At 42.5% G+C, this 16,041-nt stretch overlaps 1 protein-coding gene across 2 annotated transcripts in view; it reads left to right on the top strand.

Annotated features, from left to right (window-relative positions):
• The first annotated feature begins 1,096 nt into the window (after positions 1 to 1,096).
• khdrbs3 (KH domain containing, RNA binding, signal transduction associated 3) overlaps positions 1,097 to 16,041 on the top strand; it is a 111,300-nt gene continuing 96,355 nt past the window's right edge. For both annotated transcript variants that reach the window (XR_011311097.1, XM_069703382.1), the window contains exon 1: positions 1,097 to 1,551. Coding sequence is in view for 1 of the 2 variants with exons in the window: in XM_069703382.1 (XP_069559483.1) it covers positions 1,461 to 1,551 (91 nt within the window). In the remaining variant the exon portion in view is untranslated. The remainder of the gene's footprint in view (positions 1,552 to 16,041) is intronic.

Genomic DNA, 16,041 nt, shown 5'->3' with positions numbered 1-16,041 from the left:
TTTTCATTTTGAAGCATAACCACCAAAACAAATAACAAGTATGTAGATCACAACTGACTGCAGTGAAGGAACATTTTTCCCTGAACCTCAAACCAAGTCTACATTCAGGTCGACTCCATGCTGAGTGATCAACAGGGCTGGCTACTGTTCACTATACTTTAACACTAGTTTCTGAATGACTGTTTTTAAATATCTCATTGTATTATGTGACAACTTTGGCAACTGCTTTGGTCTGGTTTCTAAGAGTAATGCACATTGATTTGATTGACAGATTACAGGCAGAGCAAATTAAAACAAGAGAACCAATCAAAATCAAAGCCAACAATTTTAAGGAACATACTACCAAAGGCAGAATACATTTCCTGTCTAGAAAAAAGATGAAAAGCAACAGAATGACTATCATATCCTACTTTTTATTGAAAAGAATAGATGCAGGTGTAATCACTCGCCTTTTGAAAAGTAACCGTAATTCAACTACACATTTCTTTATCATTAATTTACTTTTGCATGTATTTTGTAATTCAATTATGCCACCAGTTGCTTCTCAACACTGTTGGTCCCTGGATTTAAAAAAAAAAAAACCCAAAAAACATGTAAACTGCCATTTATTTGTCTTTTTATGTGGTCATGTTAATCACATTTATCACAGCTATGGTGACTGATCAGATGGTTTTGAGTTAGTTTTACATTAGTTGGCCTGTTCTTCTGAGAATGAACGGAAGTTTTGAGGAATAATATTTGCTGTGTATGCATTCAGCTTTTTAACCATGGCCTGTTTGCAAATTCTTTGTGTTCTGTGTGTCTTCAAAAACTAAGATGAGCACACAATGAGATGAGCTGCTGTGGAGATATTGTGTATCATTTACACTACAGAGAAGTGAACTGGCTCCGTTAGTCTGTTTGCAGGGACAAACTTGCCCTACTTGGGCTTCTGTGAATTGCCGCTCCTGTGCATGGAGAGTTGATGATAATGATATGATAATTGGGGGACTCAGCACCGCGGACAGCTCCGGCGTATCGCTCCGCCCCTTCTACCGCTTGTGCGTCGCGCGCGGCGACCAATAGCTGCCTGCGCCTCAGTTCAGCTCTGGATACAACAGAGGGAGCTTCAAAGAGCCTGTTCACCCAGAGAGGAAAGGAGCACTCCGGCTGTGATGCGGGCTGAACAACACTCGGATGGGATAAAACCTGCCGCTCACATATAAACGTTCATCGTGCGTGTGTGTGCGTGTGCGTGTGTGTGTTTGCGCGCGCGCGCGCGAGCGTGTTTTTTTTTTTTTTTTTTCTTTCCGCGAGGACTGAGACATGCTCTTGTAGCGCGAGCGCGAATGACATTATCGGTTTCGCATCAAATAAATATCGCAACTTGGAGCCGTCTGGACGCTGAACAAGTTTTGTTTTTTTACTTGAATTCCATTTGAGTCGCTTTTCCTTTGGAGCCCAAAACCCAGCGGGACGAGATGGGGAGCGAAAAGTACTTGCCGGAGCTTATGGCAGAGAAGGACACGCTGGATCCGTCTTTTCAGCACTCCCTGCGGCTACTGGATCAAGGTAAATGTCCGTGGTTAAATAGGAACGTAAACAGTTTAGCTGCGAGGAAAACTGTTTGAGCCTTTATCACAGTGTTCAGGTTTAACGCTGTGTTGTGCTGCAGGCTACGTGACTCCACCAGTCCGCCTACTTGGAGTTATAAATATGAGGTTTGTGGGTCTACTTACAATTTCCTGTTTGGTCACACTAAAACAGCGAGGTCCTTTTAGCATCATGGCTGTTTTGCCGAGTAGTTATGGAGAAAAGGTGCGTCAGGCGGCATGCTGTGCTGTAGAACTCAGCAAAACGGGGCAGGTTCAACTAAAAACTGCACCTTCAGCCCTGAACTTTCCATTTAAATCGGACAAACGTGGGTATAAATGATGAAAACTCTGCCTGTTGGCACCTTTTTTTTTTTTTTTTTTTTAATTTTCCGTGCTGCTTTTGATCTGGCACAAAGCTGGATGCATGTTGATGAGGAGAAGTGATGACAAAGTGAATATTTCACATGACACGATGTGAACATATAGCCCAGAGTTTGAGAATGGGAAGCAGCAGTGAGACACTAAAGCTAAAACCACTTGACATCCCAGTTTGCAGACTGCAGTCATCCCTCTCCCCGTTGCAGACATGTGGAAGTGTTGGAATAATCGCCCTCTTATTGAAATGTACATGTGTTTCCCTACTTTGAAGAAGTGGACGTGACTGAAATGGAACCCTGAGCGGATGGAGCAGCGGCAGACGCTTTAATTAATCCGTTGCACAGCCTTTTTTTTTTGTGCTTTGAAGCTGTCTGAATTTTTTTTTTGCAAACACTTCTGGAGAAGCAGCACCTTAGAGCTCCCCGTGTGGGAAGTGCTCTGTTATAGCATCCAAGTGCATCCTTCAAGTCCCACTCATGGGCTTTGTTGAGAGGCTGTTGTTGTCTTTTAAGGTAACAGACAAGGAGTCTCGTCTGTAAACAGTCTGCTACACTCTAACTAATTCTATTGAATCCCCCGATGCAGCTCCTGCAACCAAGCTTCTTTTTTTTATTTTTATTTTTTTATTCTGACAGCTACATCTCTCCTAGTTGCTGCTCCTCAAACTTAGGGACCTCTTGGGGTCTTTAAAAGGGCTCCGAAGTAGTCTGTCACCTTCTGCAACCTCACTATGAATATTCAGTTATTCCAGGGGCTTCATCTCATGAGCAGTTTCATGAATGTGATAATTATTTCCCCAATTAATCGATTAAGCTAAGCGTAGAAAATGTCAGAAGATTGTGATAAACACCTTTTCAATTCCTTGAAGCCAAAGATGACATCTTCACAGACCTTTGTTTTGTCTGACTACCAGTCCAAAACACAAAAATACTCAATTTACAGTCATTTTAAAAAGACAAAAGCAGCAAATTGAAACACTTGTGTAGCTTTCAAACAGTTTGATTCACTTGTCGATTAACTCCCAGCTTTAGAGCTCGACTTTATCAAATTATGAAAAATGCACAGATATTCTTCCAGCCATTAATTTAAACCTGATTTGTTTGAGCATTTTTGGCAATGATAGCAGAGTATTCAGTTACTGATTACACTGTGGAAATACTCCACTACAGTTTAAAGTCCTGCATGAAAACATATCATCAAAATATACTTAAAGTATCTTCAGTAACCTAATATCTATAATAGTAATCTATGAGTATAAATACACACTGTGCAGTACATGCTTCCTGTCAGTGTTTTACTATATATGATGTTTTTGAATGAATATTACTGTGCTTTTTACTGCTGTAGTTATTTGAGGTTGTGAGTATGTGAACTACTTTATGTCCTGTCGGTTAGTTTGATCTAATTCATTATAGTCCATAAGTTCATCATATGTTTGTGGTGTTTCTGTAAAAAACACATTTCTCTGACAAGTCAACAACTGAATAAAAAGCATTTTCAAGTGAATCTAAGTTTAAAAAAAAAAAACAGTTTAGCTTAAAAATAACAAATGATAATAATTAGTACTTCAGGTGATCAGAAAAAAATTGATATTAGTAAATTTGGAGATACATGGTTTTCACTGGACAGAAAAGGGATAAAAAGCGGTAATCTCAAAAGTAAGTGAAGCTGTCAGTTGAATGTAATGGAGTAAAAGAAAGTAAAAAGATTTGCCCCTGAGTTGAGTGGAGTAGAAGTATAAAGCTGCATAAAAAGGAAACATTCAAGTCTAGTAAAAATACCTCAGATTTGTACTTAAGTACAGGACTTGAGTAAAAGTACTTGGTTACATTTAACCACTGATATTTGAACTATTAGGAGATCCTGGCATGAATGGGTTAAGTGTCCTGTCATGTCCTCGGTTGGCCTGCTAATAAAAAAAACAAATGAGCACATTATTAACTGCGGACTGAAATATATGAGATCCACTGATTCTAGTTTTCACCATCATTCAGTCTGTGATCACCACTTTAAACCCTGATGAGTTAAACAAAGTACTTCTTGTAGAATAACTGTCATCTGTCCAATGTGTGTTGGATAAATGGACGTAATGGCCCAGAGTCTCAGTTCCACACTGGAGTCTTGTTTGAAAGTACAGACTCGTGTTAATGCCTGTGTAGGTGAGCTGATTCAAACACTGAAAGTAAATTCATTCCAGGCTGATAAGGCCGTGTTTTCACGTCTCTGAGTCCTCTATCCACACGGCAGGTCCTCTGTAGAGTCACAGCAAATAATGGCCGTTCTTTAAAAATGGAATAAAAAAAAACAAAAACGATGGAATACTTTTTTGAGTGCGAGCCCGGACAAACCAGGCATTTAAACAGTTTTACCAAACACAAGTTCTTGATGTAACACTTCCAACAAAGTTAGTTTGTGATATTTCTGTCGGGGGGCAAAGACTGCAGTTGGACAACGTCGCAGTGGCAGAATTAATCCGTGACATTTTATGAAGTAAGCAGAACTCTGCGGTGCACAAAATTTGGCCGAAACAGTCTGCCACAACTCCAAAACTGTAAATACTGTTATCTCTCTCTTACACAACAGATGGAACATGATGCAGCTTAATAGAGCACTTCTTCTGCCATCTTGCTGATGAGTTCTGGACTTGATTATGCAATTGGCAGGGGATGCAGGGAACAGAGCCGGAGTAACTCGAGTTACTGCGTGCAAACGGGCGAATATGAGATTACTCCAGGTCTGGAGAGACTTGTATTCAGGGAAAAAATTGGGGGCGGGGGAGGAGGGGGGCGCATTGTGTTGGAAGCTCTGGGACAGGGCGGGCTGCTTTGATAAGTACGGGCCATTCGTGGAGCTCCTCTCCCAGGAGGACCATATCTCTGCCGCTGTTGACAAGCCTCATGCGGGCGGCGGCGGGCACTGGGAGCTGGAGGAATGTCTTCCGCCAAAATGAGACACAAGCAGGACCAGCAGTCTACATGGGATGTAACATCCTCAGCAGCATACTAATGAGGGGCTTCCAGGTATGAAAACGCCTCTTTAGAGCTCTGTGAATAACACTCATTTGTTTCCAGTGTGGATGTAACTGTTGGTTTGAGTGTGAAAGTTCACTCTTTCACCTTGGAAACAGCAGTTGGACAGAAACAAAAATCTTCACCCTACTTTTATTATTCCAATTCTACTCACCTTTTCCTCACGAGGCAAAAAAAAAAAAAAAAAAAAAAAAGTATATTCACTCTGACCCGCTGCATGGCTCGTTCCAAGTAGCAAACAAGGCTGTTGTTCTTCCTCACGAACGCAAAAATGGAGAGAACGAGGAACCGCACCGGCAAGTAATGACACTGAAGCGTCTGAGAAGTAACGTGCGGGAAAATAGTGGATGAAAAGTGAGGCTGCTTGCTGACTTTGCAAAATGCAGCTGCCTTAAGCCGTGTGTGCACAGCAGGCTAGCAGAGCAGCGGCAGCTTCGCCCAGGAGGCGCTCGGCCTCGGCGTTCAGCAGGAGGTCACCTGCGTTTCGGGAAATCGCTTTAGAGTCCAACGAACGGTCGGTGTGGTGCTGCTCGCCGTGTAAAATGCAGGGAAATAGACTGGAAGTGTAAAAATACACTTCAGGTTGTATTTTAGGCCTGAAATGCAACGTCAAAAACGTGAGCTGGACGACTGAAAATCACAGCTGAAAGGCTTTCTGGGAAGAACTGATGTTAGTCATTTTAGTTTGTGAATAACAGTACGTCTACACCATATTTAAAAACTAAAGTCCAAAGATGTTTCATCTGAAATTATATGGAAAAACTTTGTTGATAAATAATTCAAACAGATAAATAGATTTTTTTTTTCCTGAACATCTGCATTTTAGCATATCAAAATCTCATCTGAAAATCTTCACCATATCAGAGCCCGACAGATTTATCAGCCATCACTATCAGCCTATATTATCACATATACAGTATATTGGTATAAATGTACGTGTATGTGCCATGTTGAGAACTTGTTTTTTTTTACAGAACATAATACAAAGGTTTTTTTTAAGTTGAGAGTTATTTATGAGTATCACGTTTACTGTTGTTTCAGTTCACCGATGTCACTTTGGACAATAAAGTTTATCGTTAAACTGTAAAATATCCCACTTGTATTACATATCTTCATCTCCAAGGGTTTGATAACAACATTTCAGTCGATATATATCCCTATTGGAATTGTTTTTTTTTACCTCCTTGTATCAATATCTTGGCCCCGAAAATCCCGAATCGATCGTGTTCTTGCTACATAAAAGGAACCATGTTCCTCATACACCTTCATGTCATGTTCTTGTACTGTGCTCCTTCTGCTTACATTTTCTCTGTCAACTCTGAACTAAGTTTCAGCTTTAGACTGAAGTGCTAGTCACTCAATTACATTCGATCGTCTGGTTCGTTAGAGATTGTAGTTTTGATGTTTGTTATTATCTCCACTGTTTTTGTACACAACTATCATAATTATAAATCATTAGAATAGAACTGACTTTGAAGTAGGATGAGTCATGTTTCTATGTGACTTTCCTACAGAAGGTAGTTGTAAATAATACCAGGTTAAAAATGTAAAGTGTCTCCCTGCAGCAGATGGATTGTGTTTGTTCGGGATGTGGATGCAGAGCAGTGTGCGGCCCGGCTCTGAATGTTTCAGGACCTCTGGCCCAGTTTGGACGACGTAACCTCGGTCCTGCACACAAGCTCCGCATCCACTGCTTTTTAATTGGATATTCCACAGTAGGAGCCAGGCACAATGTTTGCATGACATTAACTCTCTCTCTCTCTCTCACACACACACACACACACACACACACACACACACACACACACACACACACACACACACACACACACACACACACACACACACACACACACACACACACACACACACACACACAGAAAGAAAGAAAAACAACAGCAACAATGACAAAAAAAAAAAAAAAAAAAAAGTGCCTTATCTGTACAGGTGTGAGACAGTAACTGTACTCCAGACCATCCGTGCTCCATCGTTACTTCATACGCTCCCATCTCATCATCACAACAGAGGGGTATTTTTAGCCCTGCTTGCGTTTTGCCCCGAGGTAGAGCAGTTCCTGGGTTAGGATGCCCAGAAGTGAACAAAAATAAGCTCTGGCATCGGATCAAAGTCAGCGATATCGTTTTGTTGGGGAAACAGAACTAGATAGCGATAATGATCTGTGGATCCGCGGCTGGCTGACACGCTGAGCCACACAGCGAGGTGGAGGTGAAGGCGCAGCCACGGCGCCCAATCTGTCCGAGGCCGAGACCCGACCGCTGATTTTGACCCGCAGATGTACTGAACTTGCAAGTGAACTGCAAGAGGGCAGACGGAGGCGGGAGAAGCTGCGGAAACTCGCTCTGCACCCGGGCGAGTAGTGGAAGTGCTGCTGTGGCTGAGAGGTGTCCGCAGCGCTGCGCTTCCTCTGCTTCACCGCGGCTCCCTCTGGAATCCAGGGGTGAAATGTAGGCCAGGACTAACGGCTAGAAAACCTAACAACACCTCGTGTGCCGACGCGGTGCGTCACGTGACGCCTTTAATTCCGCTGCTAATGTTGAAGGCAGCTTCTCACTTGTTTCGAGAGCAATAATGAGCTGACAATTGGTGGGATTTCACTCTTTTCTCACCCAGTTACTCCACCTGATGGGCTCTAACGCGATCACTGGAATATCAACACGACTCATCCGTACGCCGCTGCATGTAAACAAACAGACGCACTGGTTATCGGTGAGAAGTAATCAAACAGGCCTAGAAGAAAGCCGTGTGCTGCAGTGTTGTAACTTCACTTGGATTAACAGAATTAAACCAGACTGACTGCTGGAAAATAGCCCAAAGAAACAACGTGGCAGAAATACAATAAACAATTTGAAGCATGAGCCTGGTGCACTAATCAATAAATGCATGAGTAATGCATCAAATGACTATTTAATGTTAAAGGGCCTGCTTAAAATCATGAGAATTGTCACTTATGTTGAATTTGCTTCAGCTTGATGGAGCGTTCAGTGTCTTTCAGCTCGTTGTTTTGGTTTTACAACAGACTGCGCCGTTATTAGCAAGTGATCAAATCAGACACGACGCTGGTGACGCGTCTTTCCACCACTGAAGCTGCCGCCACTGAATTGGCAGCAGACAGTTTATTTCGGCTGCTGTCCGTGGACTGTTGTTATCGTTGTCCTCCACGGCACTAAAATCGACACTTTCTGATATCTGTGCTCGGTGGCAGCATAGATTCTGCTCACTCTGCCTGTAAATGACGTTGTCTCCGTGGATCAGGTTGAGAGTGACGCGCGAAGTCCAATCTGAGCCAGCAGAGCGTCCGGACTGAGACGCGTCTGTAGAAAAACTTTTTTTGAACAACTTTGCGCCATATGAAGAATTTTGATGCAAAATATTCACATTTTGCATATTTTGTGTAATTTGTCACTGCTTTTGTTTTAGTACATTTTTGATGTTGTGGCTGATTGTATATACTGAAGAGTTTGGCGATATTGAAATATCTTCCCTAATTTTTGTCAAAAGAAAGTCATTTTTTAGAATTGTTCCTATCAGTATCTAATGGTACAATGAGTATTTAAATCCATACATCTCTTTATGCTGCAGAATGAAGACCCTGACGTTTCCCTCTGTTTTCTGCTGATGGCAGAACACCAGCTCTTAATAATCGTTCAATCCTCCCCAGCTGTTGCCTCTTGGTGTTTCCTTACATCTCCATCATTGTCGGCGCCATCCCATCTCCATATTGTACAGTTTACAGTCTCGGCCTGGCCCAAAGCTCGCCTTGGGCTCGGCTTGTTGATTTAATGTCGAGGCTGTCAGATTTCCATGTCAGACATTCTGCCGGGTATAAATGCAGCATTCATATTTCAAATGCCACGGAGATGTGCGTTTTCCTCCCGCTTCCACCTGCATGCATACATTGCTGAGAGGCCTGCCTTGAGCTGTCTGCTCGGACGGCTATCCAAGAGGAGACTCAATTAAAGCAGCCAGCCAGGGCGGTTTTAATAATGCAAACTGCACTTGTTTAGGCAGGCGTATGCTGAAAGCTGATATTTCACCCCTCTGGTAAGGAGATCATTTAGAGGTGTGTGTATCTGGGGCTTTTGGTAGAGCTGGGTATGGTTTAAAATTTTAGGTATCTTTTGAAAAAAAACAAAAAACAACAATATTTTTCGAGATATCTTTTTCTTCAAAGTGCTTAAATGCTGCACATAGTCTCATCCCAAGCAGCAGTAGAAGAGCAATGAAAGATACATTTGTGTGTATAAAGACTGCAAACGGTCATTAAAGGCTGACTTTTACTACTTGACATTTTTCCACACCTGGTGCCAAAGAAAAAAAGCCTCAGCGTTCAGTTGGAGCAAGCAGTTTAGATCTTTTATTGCTGGAGGCCATGTCATCACCTCGACAGTGTATAGCCTCGCTTTAGGCTTCCCCTGCATTACTTATGAGGATCCATTAATCATCATTTTATTGGATGATAATGCCCAAGACGGGACACAGACAGAGCAGGATTACACTGGATTAGTTTGAAGAGCAGTGGAAAACTCCCAGACTGTATCAATGTGTTTGCTGTGTCTGCGGCGCAGAGACAAAGGCAGACGGGGATATAAAAGAAAGAGAGGAGTGGGAGTGGGCTGGCAGGGATGGACACAAAGTAAGAGTCTCTTTCCCCAGGGGAAGGTTATTTGTAAGGGGATTGTACCAAAGTCAGTTACAAAAGGGAAAATGCAATTGGAAAAAAAAAATGGAGGAAGGGAATGGGGGAAAAAAAAGAAAAAAGTGTTGCCATAGAAGTGATAAATAAACAAAAGTTCAGATCCCTGCTGCTGTTGAGTCCGGCTGTCACGCCTTATCTCGTCTATAACTAAAACACAAGGTGAGAAGCAGGAGGGAGTGGCACCTCACACTCATGACTACATCTTTTGTCATGACAGAAGTGATGGAAGATGAGTGTGATTTCCCCACTTCCTCAAAAGGAAAACTGTGGTGTAAATTCACTCCTTATTCCTTTTTTGACACCACGAACGCTCTCCAAAACACATCCAGTGTGCCGCGCACGTACAGCAACGTCCTTTCATCATGAAAGCGCTCGATTTCTGCTTGAGATCCAGCAGAGGATCAGATGTATTTTTGCCCGCTTTCTTATTTTTTGGGCTCTAAACTGCACTAATGTTTGACTTTGGAGTGTGTTTTTTTTTTTTTTTTTTTAACTTGAAGGGGTCCTTCGCTTCGCCTTGATCTCCACGTGACAGCCTCCCCTTTCCCTCCTCTCTTTATTTATGTTGTTTTGTGTGGTTGGCACCTCTATACAGAGGATTGCACTGGATTAGCTTCTCCGCCTTCCCAACTGATCCGATCCATTTTGTGTAATCCAACTCAATTTAATTATGTTTATCGTTCCACCTCGCTGGTGCCGAGGAGCAGCAGCACACCTCTACCGAGATAAGCCCGGGGACCTTGTGCCTCTTCGCTGGCAGAGCGTCTGCCTGAGCCTGTTGCTTTATAAACAGATGGTGTAAGTCACCTACACTCTCAGTAAATAATGTCTCAGCTACAATATTGTGTTTTGGAGCTCCCCTTTAACAGCAGTACGACGCGGGAAAAAAAAACGCCCGAGATCGTAACCTTCTTTTTGTCGTTGTGGGAATTTGTAGAGTTTAGTCAGCCCTCCATCCCTCGCCCGCTTTGATTTAATGTGCCCACTATGTATACAGCCTCCTTTATTACTTCCGTGAGTCTAATCCTTGGCCTGAGATATCAAAAGCTCACAATAAAAGCCTGCAAATCGTTGTTTTTTTTTTTTTTTTTTCCACAGTTCAAGGGCTCTCGGATCGCCCGACCGCGTCGAAAACACAACTTTTATTTCTTTCATTTGAATGTAGAGTTTGTGCTCTGCTTTACATTTCTTTCGCGCATTTAAATGTATCCATGCCCTTTGGCTACTGATTTCAGATTTACTGTCGAGGCGATGCTGTCTGAGACGCTGCCGGTGTCGGTGTGTTCGCCTGTGCCGAACAGCAGATGCTGCCGCCCAACGAGTAGTGAGGATGAAAGGAAAGAATAGACGCTGCTCCGTCTTGTTTCTTGAATGCCTCTCTGTCATCTGCACCGCCTCATAAACAAAACTCTGTTTAGGGCCTAATCTGTTATTTTAGAGGTGTTCTGCTGTCAGGTAAAGTCTATTTCCTAACTTTTTTTTTTGATTCAGTATTTTAACAGAAACATTATACTGACTTATACAGCAGTCTTTACTAAAGGAGCCTTGTTATGTCGTCGCAGAACACACAAAGTGACAAGGAGAGCAGAACATTCACCTACCGTGTGTCATGTTGAACACGGATACTGCAAATCCAATCACCAAAAAAACTAAACAGAGGCAGATTACATGCTTCTGTCATCACACATTTGTGTCAAGTATTGTTTTGATGTAATGCAAAGAGGCAAAACGTTGCCAGGCGTCATCATTCTTTCATAAGAAACTATTAAGAGCATTAATCTTCTTTGTCACGTTGAGTATTAAATGTCCTGCCGACCTTTTTTTTTTTGAGAAGAGAAAAACGAACGAACGGACGGGCTTTGGCGGCGGTGGGCATGAATCTTTAATGAGCGAGGGTGGCGGGGTATCAGTAAACCAAAGTTAAGTGCATTTTCTGGGTTTTTGGAGCAGGAGAAGTTCTCCTGTGATGTGCCAAGAGAGGAGGGGTGATGGATGCTCGTTTACCACCGGTGCCGGGAGACCTTTCCCCGTGTCCTGCTGGGCTGCTTGCTTCGCTGTGTCTCCCGTCTCTATTTTAGGAGCCTGATATTAAAGCCTAATTGTGTTCACAGATTTTTAGGGGACGTCTCCCTCTGCTATCTCGTACCCTTTTTTTTTTTTTTCCTCTCTCGTTCGCATACCAGCAAAATCTTTTAGCACAAAGCACAATTTGTGATTTAAAATCACAAATTGAAATTGAAGTTAAAATGGCTGCTTTTAAACATATTGACTAAATTATCCTCATTGTGATTGATACAGCACCGGGATCACGTGTTGCAACTGTTCCAATTGGCTGTAAAGCGTTCATTAACTCTTGTAGTGAAAGCGTAAACAAAGGGTCAAATCAGGGTATACGACCCTCACAACAAGCCCAATTATCCGCTCTCTCCTCGGTAATGGAACCCCGTTCTCACCGCCGGTTCGCGGTGTCATGTGGCAGCACTTCTTGTTAGAGTTTGACCTAGGATTTGCCCAATAAGAGCCTTGTTAAAGTTTGACCTGGAAATGGAGATCTGTCCGTCTGCTTGTTAAATCCCTGCTTCTCTCTCGACGGCCATCATTAAGTGTGCGGAAACTGTTTGGAGCTTCTCTGGAGTCGTCGTTTTTTTTATATAGCCTGAACAAAACAGGCCGTGTGGCGTACTGTTCGGAGAGCACGGCTCTCACAAAAGCAGCACAAACCTTTATTTAAGAGGCACAGCTGGTCTGCAAGTGGACATTGTCTTACCCAATAATTAGTTCTTGTTATTATGGCAACACAATGTATATTAATACAGAAGAAAACCCTTTTAATTTAAGAGCCTAACATTAGTTGAGGAAACACAATTATACCAAAAATAATTATGTGTGTTCAGGCACAGTTTCCCTGTTTCAGGTCTTTCCTAGAAATGATGTCAGTGTTCAACAAGACTGGATGAGGCCGCTGCTTCGTTTGCATCCATTTAATGACGCTTTATTCTCAGCAATAGTTAAATATTGAACCCTACAGTGTCTATTGCTGACATTTTACTGATTTAGACTCCACATTATTTTATTGAATAATGTAAATTAGTATTTGGAGTCGCTTTAAGGTGAACTGTCCATTTCTAGACAAATGTAAGCAATTGGTCCAAAACAAAAGGACACTACATGCCAAACTGCCTCTTAATAATACCTCATGTCCCTTTCCTTGTTAGTGTATAACAATATGTCGCAACTACATTTATAGTGTCATTCATTAAAAAAAAAAAAGGCTGAATATCCAAAAACAACATGGAAAAGAGTAAATGTTCCTCAAACTGGAGAAAATAGGTGTTTTATCAGGGACTATTTTCAGCTGCGGATTGATACACTTGGTGTGCAAGTGTGTATTTACAGGAGCTCAGTGAGGCATGTGGGACAGACCAAGAATAAATTATTCTTAATAAAATCAGTCTTTCACAGTTTTTCTGCAATAACAATATTCTGGATAAGAGGACAAAATACTGAAAACGTTTTTATTAATAATTTCAAGAACCTTCAACTGCAACAAAATACATGAGAATTGCAGAAAGGTACTTTGTGTAATTTTGGAACTATTTCCTCTAATATGGAGCTGCTTTCAGCCGTGCTTTTTGTTGCTGTGTGCAAGTTACACAGAAAAGGCTTTGGACACAGAGGCAGTGAGACTGCACGACTCTGGAACTACAAGAATCAGGTTGGGGTTTTTTTGTGCTGAGAAGTGAGATGACGATTCTCTTTTATGATTTCTTTCAGGAGAAATGTTAGTAGTGCACTCAATTACCTGCTACAGAAGAAAATCTCACGGTCCCTGATCCGCGACCGGAGTCATGCCGAGTTGTTCAAGAATTACATCCACATTTTATAATGACCTCGGCTGAAATAACGGGTACCGCTTCACCCGGCAGCTGCAATCAGTTCTCCTGAAAAATGCATGCAGCCCTTATCACTCAATAGTGACACTTCAAATCCAAGTTTGACTGGAATCAAATGGTTTTTATCCGCACAATTTATCATCATTGATTAACCTGACAAAGAAGATAGCATCGTTTTTAAACAGTAGACCTACGACTTCGACCATGTCTGGTCGTTTTCCACGTAGCTGTGCGCGGCCCTGCGAGGTGCATGCAGTTCTCAACAGAAAGGGAAAGCTCTTGTTTTTAGCTTTTAATGCAGCAGCTTCATGAATCTGAAACGGCACGTTAAAACAATCAAGTTCAGTCTCTTGTCTTCTTTTATATAATACAACCTCTGAACAAGTCTTTTTCTGAGCGTTTCTTTTTTTCTTTCTTTCTGTCTCCGTGTTTTTTTTTTTTTGCCTTCCTGTCGGTTCCTGCTGCTCTGCATCACATGGTGTGACACTGTGTTGTTATTGGTTGAGGGAGAGCAGGAGCGCTTGTTTTGATTTAGCTGATGTCCTAAATGAAAATTCGGCAGAATCATTGGCATTTAATACGAGATCCATGAATCCAGATTGAGATTTTTTTTGGCGATTAATTGTGCAGCCCTTGCAGGCAGTAATTGTTAGCAACATCTTTATTTATTTATTGACAAAAATAAAAATAGAGAATATCGCTACAGCTGAATAGAAGGATTTGTCGTGCACAAAGGTATTTATAAAAGTAAAACTCCAGTCGTTCCAGCTTCAGCTGTTTAGAAGGCAGCTCATTCATTCGAGACGGGATCACAAGTATCACAGCTCAGTTGTTTTCTGTCATATGCAATGCATCTCTGACAAAGATGATTGTAATTACAGCGAGCATGCAGTCCACACAGTTGACGCCTCCTGAGCCGGCGTGTCGGTGGAAAGCTGCTCGAGGTGAACGGATAGAAATCAGGTTTATAGATCTGTGGTTGGTGCGTGCCCACCCCCTCCGCCCGGGGCCCGGGGCTTTAATTGCTGTCTGACCAGGGCCGGTTTCTGTGCGAAGATGTGCCGCGTTGATACGAGAAGCAGGGGGAAGGAATGGTTTTCTTTCTCTGTGGTTGTTGTATTGACAGCTCCTCTAGGATGAGGAGCTGATAAGAACACAGGATCCAGGGAGACGCACTGGGGAGTGGATTGCATTTCAGGGCCGTGAATCGAAGCTGTTTTCGGGGGGCCGGCGAGCCGCACGAGTCCCTCGCTGACGGTCGGGTCTGACGCTAACCGGAGGCTAAACAGTATCTCTGCAAGTCCGCAGCTGAGGGACGGAATTCCAGAGCATGCAGGTGGCGCGCGCACTGGGCAGAGAGCTTGTAACCTTGTAACATAAATGAAACACCTGCATGCGCGAGCAGCATCGTATTCTGGATCAATGAGGGAAAGTGCATCGATTCACAAAACAAAACACAAACACGGGAGACCTTGCTGCATTCTTTATCTTAGGTCACTGTTACAGAGCTGCTTTATTTACTGGAGCCCCACTCACACCCATGTATATAAAAACAAAGCTGGAACTGCCTTTTTTTTTTTCTTTTTTTTTTTTAACGCACCCGCTTCATTCATCATTCGCTTTTCAGATATTTGAATTTAATTAAGAGTCTGTTCATTTAACAGTTTTAACAGCAGGAGTATGTCAGCTCTGGAGGAAGCTGCAGAATCATATGTGACTAATATGATATACACTGTATAGTCTTTTTGTAATTGTGTAACACTATGACTCATAATGTTAGTCATATATTGTGTTCAGTTTGTCATTTTTGAATTTGCCTATGTTTAACCCAAAAAAGTGACACGTATTCTGAGTTGAGTTTTGTCTGAAAAGGCTCTGATGTAGCCTTTAAATTATCATCACACACACACACACACACACACACACACACACACACACACACACACACACACACACACACACACACACACACACACACAAAGATACACAATGTTGCAAACAGAATAATTCATTTACTTTCATTAAAGATACATGATGTGCAGAAAAATTACATTTCGCTGCAAATTCAGCTGCGCGCCGGTCAGGGAGGAGTCCTCGTGTATCAGAGCGGGATCACATCGCAGATCGATATGTGATGTGTAACAAAAGCCAAATATCAGGACGCGCTAATCCGTGGATCTAACCCTTTGTGTAAAGTGACATCACTGCACAACCCTTGACTTATTGCTCCTTTTCACTCCCTCACACTCTGCCTTTGAGGCCCTTTGCAGCGCTGCGGGGTAAATTGTGTTGTATATACGTGTCATGGATCTCACTGTCAGAAGTACATTACCCCCACTGAGCTCCTCGGGTCGCCCGGCAAGAGATAACTGTGACCCCTGCTGAGAGGGAAGAGTCCAAATTACAGGAGCCACCTTCCCGTTCATCACCAGGCACTCTGTTAAAGCTCG

This window comes from Brachyistius frenatus, unplaced genomic scaffold, assembly GCF_029030835.1.
Source record: "Brachyistius frenatus isolate BFR_SWC_R1_liver_20210118 unplaced genomic scaffold, ASM2903083v1 Contig_46, whole genome shotgun sequence".
NCBI classification, from domain to species: Eukaryota; Metazoa; Chordata; class Actinopteri; family Embiotocidae; genus Brachyistius; species Brachyistius frenatus.
Note: the sequence above shows the minus strand (reverse complement) of the source record. Positions and strands in the feature narration are given on the sequence as shown.